General features: G+C 48.5%; 1 protein-coding gene across 1 annotated transcript; it reads right to left on the bottom strand.

Moving 5' to 3' along the window:
• Positions 1-1,840: 1,840 nt before the first annotated feature.
• LOC123062409 (probable glycerol-3-phosphate acyltransferase 3) lies at positions 1,841-4,834 on the bottom strand. Its single transcript, XM_044485900.1, has 2 exons — positions 4,006-4,834; positions 1,841-3,010 (listed from the first exon to the last, which is right to left on the bottom strand). Exons 1-2 carry the CDS (start codon positions 4,711-4,713, stop codon positions 2,093-2,095), a joined length of 1,626 nt encoding a protein of 541 aa, XP_044341835.1. The 5' UTR covers positions 4,714-4,834; the 3' UTR covers positions 1,841-2,092.
• Between the last annotated feature and the right edge of the window lie 6,187 nt (positions 4,835-11,021).

Genomic DNA, 11,021 nt, shown 5'->3' on the forward strand with positions numbered 1-11,021 from the left:
TCGTGGTTCATCCGATGATATCATCGAGGAGCATGTGGGAGCCAACATGGGTATCTAGATCCCGCTGTTGGTTATTGACTAGAGAGCCATCTCGGTCATGTCTACATGTCTCCCGAACCCGTAGGGTCTACACACTTAAGGTTCGGTGACGCTAGGGTTGTAGAGATATAAATATGCAGTAACCCAAAAGTTGTTCGGAGTCCCGGATGAGATCCCGGACGTCACGAGGAGTTCCGGAATGGTCCGGAGGTGAAGAATTATATATATGAAGTGCAGTGTCGGCCATCGGGAGAGTTTCGGGGGTCACTGGTATTGTACCGGGACCACCGGAAGGGTCCCGGGGGTCCACCGGGTGGGGCCACCCATCCCATAGGGCCCCATGGGCTAAAGTGGGAAGGGGAACCAGCCCATAGTGGGCTGGTGCGCCCCCCTTGGCCCACCCCATGCGCCTAGGGTTGGGAACCCTAGGGTGGGGGTGCCCCACCTGGCTTGGGGGGCACTCCACCCCTTAGCCGCCGCTCCCCCTAGGAGATCCCATCTCCTAGGGCCGGCGCACCCCCTAGGGGGCCTATATAAAGGGGGGAGGGAGGGGCAGGCGCACCCTTGAGTCTTGGCGCCTCCCTCTCCCCTGCTACACCTCTCCCTCTCGCGGTAGAACGGCGAAGCCCTGCTGCGGTGACCCCTGCATCCACCACCATGCCGTCGTGCTGCTGGATCTTCATCAACCTCTCCTTCCCCCTTGCTGGATCAAGAAGGAGGAGATGTCACGCTGACCGTACGTGTGTTGAACGCGGAGGTGCCGTCCGTTCGGCGCTAGGATCTCCGGTGATTTGGATCACGTCGAGTACGACTTCCTCATCCCCGTTCTTTGAACGCTTCCGCGCGTGATCTACAAAGGTATGTAGATGCAATGCGATCACTCGTTGCTAGATGAACTCATAGATGGATCTTGGTGAAACCGTAGGAAATTTTTTGTTTTTCTGCAACGTTCCCCAACAATTATATCATTGGGTGAAAGAACCGCGGATTAGTTTCAAGTGGATGTCCGTCCACTTGAAACTAGTCCACACGGTTCTTTCACCCCGTGATGTAATAACTCATTATGATGTAAAAACAATTTGTAAATTCCTGTTGTATGAAAATTTGTGTAAAGGTGTACGAATACAACATGAAATAAAATACGAAATAATAGTAGCAGCGCGAGCAGAGAGAAGCGCTACTACTAATTACCAGCAGCGCTCCTCCTGGAACTCGCTGCTACTAAGTCGATTTAGCCGTAGCGTGGGTGGAGGCACGCTACTGCTATTCGTTAGCTGTAGCATCTTATCAGTAACGCACCACCCCGCGCTACTGATAGGTCTAAAACCCGCGTTGCTGCTAGCCTTTTCCCTAGTAGTGAGCGTTGGTCACGATGCGGCCCATATACCTTTGTATCTCGTCTCTTTGCCTTGCCGGCTTGAGTTCGAGCTAGGAGAATTTTGTGCTGAGTTGTATCCCTCTTTGTTTTTCCCACACCTTGTGTGGTGCTCCTTTTTTTTCTCATGTGTCTCTTTGTAATTTCTCTCCTAGCTATCAATGAATGTTACACAAGCTTTGCGTATTCGCAAAAAAAGAGTTAAATGAATAGACCATGTGCAACGTCATGTACACCCACGTATCAGACAAAACGAGGCTGCATCAGCAAACCAACCCACGTGCACTCCTTTGCATCCCTCAAGCCCAGGCCTGCTCAAGCCTGGCTCCTGGAAACTACCGATTTGGGAGTTCACAAGGATACAAATGCAGAATTGTTTTAAGGTTCGTGTTACGCAGTTCCAATATTGAATGCAGGCAGCCAAGCGGACCAAATTCTTTTCGCATGGGTCAGATTGAGATGTATGCAGGCAACCAAATATGAGCATGTACTCAACATGTCTACGCTCAATATAGATATGACAAACTCTTTCTAAAAAAAAGACTATGACAAACTCCATACTAAAGGGTAGCTGTATCGATGGCTGAATTCATCTGAAAAGTAAAAAAAACGCGGCAAACTAACCTAACAGCAGGTTAATACATTAAAAAAAGGACCAGAAATGCCTAACTGAACAAACTAATGAGCTATTCTCCCTCCGGGAGGAGCAGAGCATTTGTCGCTGGCTCTGACGACGCCATCGTTGCCGGCGAGCATGAGGTACTTGTCCTTCCTTGTGAGCATGGTGCATCCGTAGCCGAGCGCCTCCCCCATCTTCCTCTGCACGAGGTTGGCCAAGTCGGTGCTGGGCACCTCCCTCCCCATCGCCGCCGTGGTGCGCACCCGCTCCAGGAACTGCACCGTGTAGCACATCCTCGGGTTCACCATGTAGTAGAGCGGGTCGAGGCACTTGAACCCGCCCGCCGTCGTCGCGTAGAACATGGACGTCTCGACGGCGATGCCGACCGGGACAACGTCGTCGCTGAGCTCGGCGAACAGCGGGCTGAACCGCAGCAGGTAGGGCTCGCGGCAGGTGGTGCCCTCGGGGCAGACGACGACGAGGTCGCCGCGGTCCAGGAGGCGCGCCATGGCGCGGCCGTCGCTGTCGCGGTCGCGCGTCAGCCGCACGGTGCGGCCGATCGGCGAGATGAGCTCCGACAGCCGGCTGAGGCTGTAGGACACGGCGCGCACCTGCCGGTCCAGCGCCACCGAGACGTACACCGGGTCGATGAGCGTGCGGTGGTTGCACACGAACAGCTGCCCGCGGCCGCGGCCGTGGCCGGGCGGGGGACCCGGCCGCTCCCCCTTGAGCCGCCACGACATGCCGGTGGCCGCCAGGATGGGCGTGGAGTACCTGTACGGCATGGTGAGCGCGACGGCGAGACGGGCGGCACCCAGGGCGGCGCCGATAGGGAGCCACATGAACACGGCGAGCGTGCTGCCGGCGGTTGGCCGGAGCGCGAGCCGGCCGTCGTGGAACACCATGGCCTTCGGGTACTTGGCCCTTGGCAGCGCTTGCCACCCGGCCTTGTCCTCCTGCGTCACGTGGTAGACCTCCTGCTCGTGCGTACATATACACAAAGTAAAGGGTCACAAGTTTCCGGCACGTAACACAGTACTACGTATACTAACTAACTACAGTACGACGACACATGAGAAAATGAATAAATTTGCACGAGTTGGACATAATTCCCAACCGTTTGATGCTACTTTGCGCGGCAACTTTTGCATGTAGTATGAATAATGTGATTAGGCTCGTCCGTGACTATGCAACCACTTGTGCGTGAGACCAACTGTTTCATTGAAGGGGTGACAGGTATCATACTACTGCTCCATGGAGTACTTTGTCAGTTCAGGCGGGAATTTAATTATCACGATCGGAGCTAGCAGAAAGGGCAAATCAAGCATGAATGCTTGCACGGGCATCACTTACGGCACCTACTATTTTGAGTTTTTGACAGATGAAATGTCTGAATCGTGTGCACTTACCTCCTTGTATGCATGATTTTGTACTACCTCTAGCTAAAGATGTAATGTTCTTCCGGTAAAACAACGTACGTTCTTAAGACCCATCACGCCACATGCTAAATTTATAAATTAATGGAGAAAGAAGTCTCGTTAATACAGGCAAAAAAAATTGTATGTACGTATGACAAGAAACAAGAAAGACTCAATTACAAATCTGACGTCAGATTTTTGACCATGACAAATCAAAGGTTTTCTATGTCAACGTATGTTTGCTAATGATGGCAATTCTAGTCTGCAATCATGGCAAATCCGTCTCAGTTTTTTTTCCAGAAAATTGTCGTGCTTAACTCAATTTGTCATTACCATACACATAAATGGCCAAAAAAATGTTTGATTTGTCGTGCTTAAAAATCTAACTTCAGATTTGTAGTTGAGTCCTTTCCTTTTTAGTAATGTTAAAAATTTGACGTCAGATTTTTAACACTACCGGAAAAGAAATTCATGCATGTGCTTCATATTTTGTTACACTTAGAAAATGCATGTAATAAATTTTCATATGCAAGGTAATAATGGTACAGCAGTACCTTGCAACAACGTGAGAGAGGATGTTGGAGAAACTCCAAGGAGCCAGAGAGGCCCACAGCATCACTCTCCAGCATGATCTTCTTCTTCTCCAACGCCACCTCTTCCTCCTCCATGAGACCGGTGTAGAACCCACAGAGCACCTTCATCCGCCTCCCCACTACCACGTCCGCCCCGAGATATTCCCTCAGGAACCCCTCCACCATCACCCTCGGCATATTCGTCACGCAGAGCCTCCTCTTGGCGCCTCTTATCGCCTCGAATGCTTCCGCGGCCACGTCCTCCATGAACCACTTTGGCAACACGGCGCGGCCGGCGCGGAACCGGCTCTCCCGGAGGCCGCAGAAGGCCGCCATGGCCATGACCCTCAGCGCCAGGACGCCGCCGATGCCCACGCAGCAGAGCAGAGGGTAGAGGAGGAGGAGCACGGCGCCTCGCAGGAACCCTCCCGCCTCCAGCGCCACGAGCATGAAGTAGGGGAAGAGGCCCGAGGGTGACGAGCGGAGGAGGCCGCCGTCGACGTCGACGACGAGGGTCCGCGCGGCGGCGAGCCTGTCATTCGCCATGGGAGGGTGCTGTCGCTGCAGCGGCGTGGACGGGAACGCGGCGGCGGTGCTACCGCCCTTGCTGCTCGAGAGCCATGGCCTCCCTTGGAAGATGAGCGAGAGCAAGGTGGAGAAGAGCCTCTGCGGCAGCTTCTTCTTGGCCATTGTCGACGAGCTTAAGTTTGTTGGTAGAACGCTCCCCCCTTCCCCACCGGTGGTTTAATATGCTAGTGGAAGCTATGGCCGGGCGGATTGGGCTGGTTGGAGAGAGGTCGGTGTATGTATGGATGATGGATTGCCCCTTATATCGGCAACTACAACCAACGAGAGCTCTCGCCTGTTGTTGAAAGTTGAAACATGCATGAAATGCGTTATATCGTACGTAGCTATCATGCATCTGCCATGTGTGTGACGGTTCGGCGAGGAAACAATTGACCGGCCAGTACCCTGAACGGAAACTGCACGGACCTTAAAGACACGTACGTACGTACGTATAGTACGTACTGATGTAGTGATACGTGGGATTGTACATTGTAGTGCATTGCCCTTTAGTCGGTAAAGAAAAAGTAGCACGTTAATCACTCTACCTTTTGCAGATAGTAACTGGATGCATCACGGAGACTCAACTTGCTACTTTTCCTGCACGTACGGAGTATAGCCTTTTCTTCTCCAGAGGGATGGATATTGATTGGGCCAGCACGTACGTACACGACATATGTGATATGTCCCACACCGACCTGCCGGCCGGCGACTTGAAGTTTTCGCCATGGACGACTTGTATGTATGCAGAGGTGATATGATGAGTTTGGAACTACGCAGGCACCTAGCTAGCAATCTACCTAACTATACCTAACCTGCACTGCATATGGCCCTCACTCTCGCCGTGATTTGCGTTCGAACAGAGCAACGAGGCATCCGTGCCGCCAAAGGAGCCTGGACTTTTGAGTTGGTCTCAGGGATGGAAACGCTGCCGTGTCGGTCAAACTCTAGGTATGATTTGTCTTCTCAAAGAGAAGAAGAGAAGAAGACGGAAAAAAGTTCCTCGGAAGAGCCAAATCCCCCTGATATAGTGTTTGAAAATGAGTTTGGAATTACAGAGGCACCTAGCTAGTTCTCATTTTATTCTTGTATTTTTCTTGTAGCAACCGGCAGAAACTCTACCTTTTCATTAAAATTCATTTAAGAAGAACTGAAGAAGAGAATTGACCAGTTAATATGGTAAGTGATCAAAAGTCGATACAACTCCAACACACACCAGCCCCAGTCTAAATATCAACAAGTCGACAACACTGTCAGCCTTGTGACCATAGTGGACACCATACAACACGACACAGAGTTGTAGCGGCGGCAAGACAACACAAAGCACAAGGCACATTCATATGGAAGAATACCATACCTCCAAGTTGACGCCCCAAGGGGGGAAGTGACAGGCACACCGTTGATGCCCACTCCGGCCAAAGCCGAAGCAAGGGTTTTCACCCAGAGAGTTTGAGACCCAACTGGTTATGGGGGATGAATGGGCTCCTCGAGTGCACCTCAATAGAGGGAAATGACGCGCGTGGATGTCGTTGTTGTCAGCCGTAGTGTGAGGCTTTCACCTGGAGCTCACCAAACGCAAAATCACCGCATCACGTTCAACTATCCGCCCAGCAATTGTAGCCTTGCATCCCAGACAAGCCGCTACCGCAAACAACCACCACCATGGCAACATACCATATAGCAGCACCTCAAATCTGCCATGGCCACCCCAACCCAACCCCCGGCTGATCGCGCGGCCATCCATGTCACAATGCATCCACTAGCAGGCATGAACCACCGCGGGCTACATCTTGCCAGGGGATGCCTAGATCCACCGCCATCAGATGGTATCACGGCTAGCACGCGGCACTGTCGACCACCAAGATGACCAACATGATCTCTAGAGAGACCGGCATGGCCTTCGCGACCAACGGAGGAGCCAAACCTGTCGCACTTGTGATAGCCCCACACTAGGTGCTAGATACGTATTGAGCATCCCTGGATCCGTGACCATGCCGCCTACTGGGACTCGAGCCACACCGCACAACACCTCGATGCCGGACCAAGTTGTTGCAACAATAACTATTGACCGACCAAGCCACCACAGGATGCCACCACCCTAGCCTCCCAATTATTGTTGCACACTGCACCAATGCATGCCGTTGTCGCCCCCGCCTCCGAGCACCGACGGTCGAGGCAGCCAAAGGACCCCCCCCTCCCCTGAGGAGTGGGGAACACTGTGATAGACTACACGTGCAGAGGGTTCAGTTGTAGCCTTTTCAAAATAAAAGTATCGATCCCACACGGAGCACAGGAATCAAAACTTTTATCTCTTGGGTGGCTCAAATATTATGCATGCAAGTTGTGAGTAACCCAAAACAATAGCTATGTAATAGAAATGGTGTAGCAAACATAAAAGTAAATACTGCAATAAAAGTAAATAGTGAGGGTTCCAAATGATAGTCTTGAAACCAATAGGACTAAAGTGTTCCCAGGGAGTCCGGAATCCCTTCTAGTGTGCATCTATAGAGGTGCCTAAACACAATGCTACATTGGATTCCTAAGCCACTTTGCATATTTCTATTTGTGGGCAGAGCCAATACAGATACATGCATACACTCAGCAGCCCCATGTCACATACTCCACCACCATTCTTCCCCACTCCGGTTACCAAATGGTGATTAAGGGGAAAAGGGTCCCCGTGGACGCAGCCTATAGGTGGTCTTTGTTTTAACCCCTGCTGCAACAATCCTGGACAAAAGGAGATGGAGCATGTCATGTCACCCACCACCACAACCAACCATTCCACCAGCATTAATAATCTTCCATCCAAAATTGGCATACATTGGATGGTCGACTTCACCCAACATCAATAAGATCATTAATATAAACATGCAAAGAGGATATTCAATCCTAATATCAAATGATCTATTACACACTATGGTTCATCCATATCCTTGACGACTAGTGGAACTACTCACTCATGAAGGCAACAAACATCATAACACTGGTGATGGAGAACATGAATGAATCACACACGTAACACACAAGTTGTCCCCTTTAGGGTTTTTGAGATTGCAATGAATAGGATGATGATGATGATGATGATGATGATGATGACGATGAAGCCTTCCCGGTGATGATGGTGGAGGCGACGGCTGATACGTCTCCGTCGTATCTACTTTTCCAAACACTTTTGCCCTTGTTTTGGACTCTAACTTGCATGATTTGAATGGAACTAACCCGGACTGACGATATTTTCAGCAGAATTGCCATGGTGTTATTTTTACGCAGAAATAAAAGTTCTCGGAATGACCTAAAAATCAACAGAGAATTATTTTGGAATATATAAAAAATACTGGAAGGAAGATCCACGTCAGGGGGGGCTCCACCTGTCCACGAGGGTGGGGGCGCGCCCCCTGCCTCGTGGGCCCCTTGACGCTCCACCGACCTCAACCTTGACTCCATATATTCACTCTCGGGGAGAAAAAAATCAGGGAGAAGGATTCATCACGTTTTACGATAAGGAGCCTCCGCCAAGCCCTAAACTCTCTTGGAAGGGCTGATAACCCACAAGTATAGGGGATCGCAACAGTTTTCGAGGGTAGAGTATTCAACCCAAATTTATTGATTCGGCACAAGGGGAGCCAAAGAATATTCTCAAGTATTAGCAGCTGAGTTGTCAATTCAACCACACCTGGAAACTTAGCATCTGCAGCAAAGTGTTTAGTAGCAAAGTAATATGATAGTAGTGGTAGCGATAGCAAAAGGTAACGATAGCAAAAGTAATGTTTTGGGTATTTTGTAGTGATTGTAACAATAGCAACGGAAAAGTAAATAAGCGAAGAACAATATATGGAAAGCTCGTAGGCAATGGATCGGTGATAGAGAATTATGCCGGATGTGGTTCATCATGTAACAGTCATAACCTAGGGTGACACAGAACTAGCTCCAATTCATCAATGTAATGTAGGCATGTATTCCGAATATAGTCATACGTGCTTATGGAAAAGAACTTGCATGACATCTTTTGTCCTACCCTCACGTGGCAGCGGGGTCCTAGCGGAAACTAAGGGATATTAAGGCCTTCTTTTAATAGAGTACTGGACCAAAGCATTAACACATAGTGAATACATGAACTCCTCATACTACGGTCATCACCGGAAGTGGTCCCGACTATTGTCACTTCGGGGTTGCCGGATCATAACACATAGTAGGTGACTATGGACTTGCAAGATAGGATCAAGAACTCTTATATATTCATGAAAACACAATAGGTTCAGATCTGAAATCATGGCACTCGGGCCCTAGTGACAAGCATTAAGCATAGCAAAGTCATAGCAATATCAATCTCAGAACATAGTGGATACTAGGGATCAAACCCTAACAAAACTAACTCGATTACATGATAAATCTCATCCAACCTATCACCGTCCAGCAAGCCTACGATGGATTTACTCACGCACGGCGGTGGGCATCATGAAATTGGTGATGGAGGAAGGTTGATGATGACGATGGCGACGGATTCCCCTCTCCGGAGTCCCGAACGGACTCCAGATCAGCCCTCCCGAGAGAGTTTAGGGCTTGGCGGCGGCTCTGTATCGTAAAACGCGATGAATCTTTCTCCTCTATTTTTTCTCTCCGAACACGAATATATAGAGTTGGAGTTGAGGTCGGAGGAGCTCCAGGGGGCCCACGAGGTAGGGGTGCGCCCAAGGCGGGCAGGCGCACCCCCACCCTTGTGGCTAGGGTGTGGGCCCCCTAGTCTTAATCTTTTGCCAGTATTTTTTTAATATTTCCAAAAATAGTCTCTGTGAAGTTTCAGGTCATTCCGAGAACTTTTGTTTCTGCACATAAATAACACCATGGCAATTCTGCTGAAAACAGCGTCAGTCCGGGTTAGTTCCATTCTAATCATGTAAGTTAGAGTCCAAAACAAGGGCAAAAGTGTTTGGAAAAGTAGATACAACGGAGACGTATCAACTCCCCCAAGCTTAAACCTTTGCTTGTCCTCAAGCAATTCAGTTGACAAACTGAAAGTGATAAAGAAAAACTTTTACAAACTCTGTTTGCTCTTCTTGTTGTAAATATGTAAAGCCAGCATTCAAGTTTTCAGCAAAGATTATAAACTAACAATATTCACAATAACGCTTAGGTCTCGTGTTTACTCATACCAATGGCATAATCAACTAGCGAGCAATAATAATAAATCTCGGGTGACTACACTTTCTCAAAACAATCATAATATGATATAACAAGATGGTATCTCGCTAGCCCTTTCTAACACCGCAAAACATAAATGCAGAGCACCTTTAAAGATCAAGGACTGACTAGACATTGCAATTCATGGTAAAAGAGATCTAGTCAAGTCATACTCGATGTAAACTAATCAGTAATGGATGCAAATGACATAGGTGCTCTCCAGCGGGTGCTTTTTAATAAGAGGAGGATGACTCAGCATAAAAGTAAATAGATAGGCCCTTCGCAGAGGGAAGCAGGGATTTGTAGAGGTGCTAGAGCTCGAAGATCGAAAATCGCAGCAAAATGAGCTAGAACTCGTGCTTGAGCTGGATAATGGTGTTTGTGGGAGGAAGAAGGAGTGCGTGGGTGCAGGAATAAGTGGAGGAGGGCCACCATGGGCCCACGAGGCAGGGGCGTGCCATGGACCCTCGTGGCCAGGTGCTTGCTCCCCCTGCTGTGTTCTCAGTTCCAGATATTCTCAAATATTCCAGAAAAAAACATATTTAAATTTCAGGGCATTTGGAGAACTTTTATTTTCGGGGTATCTTTATATTGCACGGATAATTCAGAATACAGACAAAAATTACTATTTTTGCTTTATTTAATATAAATAACAGAAAGTAAAAAGAGGGTACAGAGAGTTGTGTCTTCTAAATTCATCCATCATATGCTCATCAAAAGGAATCCACTAACAAGGTTGATCAAGTCTTGTTAACAAACTCATTCTGAATAACATAGAACCGGAGAATTTTCGAATAACACTAGGTTACCTCAACGGGGATATGCACATCCCCAATAATAAGAATATCATATTTCTTCTTAACAGTAGGAAGAGGAAATTCAAAACCTCCAAAAATAATCGATGGAATTTTTCCAATAGAATTGATACTATGGACTTGAGGTTGTTTCCTCGGAAAGTGTACCGTATGCTCATTACCATTAACATGAAAAGTGACATTGCCTTTGGTGCAATCAATAACAACCCCTGCAGTATTCAAAAAGGGTCTTCCAAGAATAATAGACATACTATCGTCCTCGGGAATATCAAGAATAACAAAGTCCGTTAAAATAGTAACGTTTGCAACCACAACAGGCACATCCTCACAAATACCGATAGGTATAGCAGTTGATTTATCAGCCATTTGCAAAGATATTTCAGTAGGTGTTAACTTATTCAAATCAAGTCTACGATATAAAGAGAGAGGCATAACACT

Source organism: Triticum aestivum, chromosome 3A (assembly GCF_018294505.1).
Source record: "Triticum aestivum cultivar Chinese Spring chromosome 3A, IWGSC CS RefSeq v2.1, whole genome shotgun sequence".
NCBI classification, from domain to species: Eukaryota; Viridiplantae; Streptophyta; class Magnoliopsida; order Poales; family Poaceae; genus Triticum; species Triticum aestivum.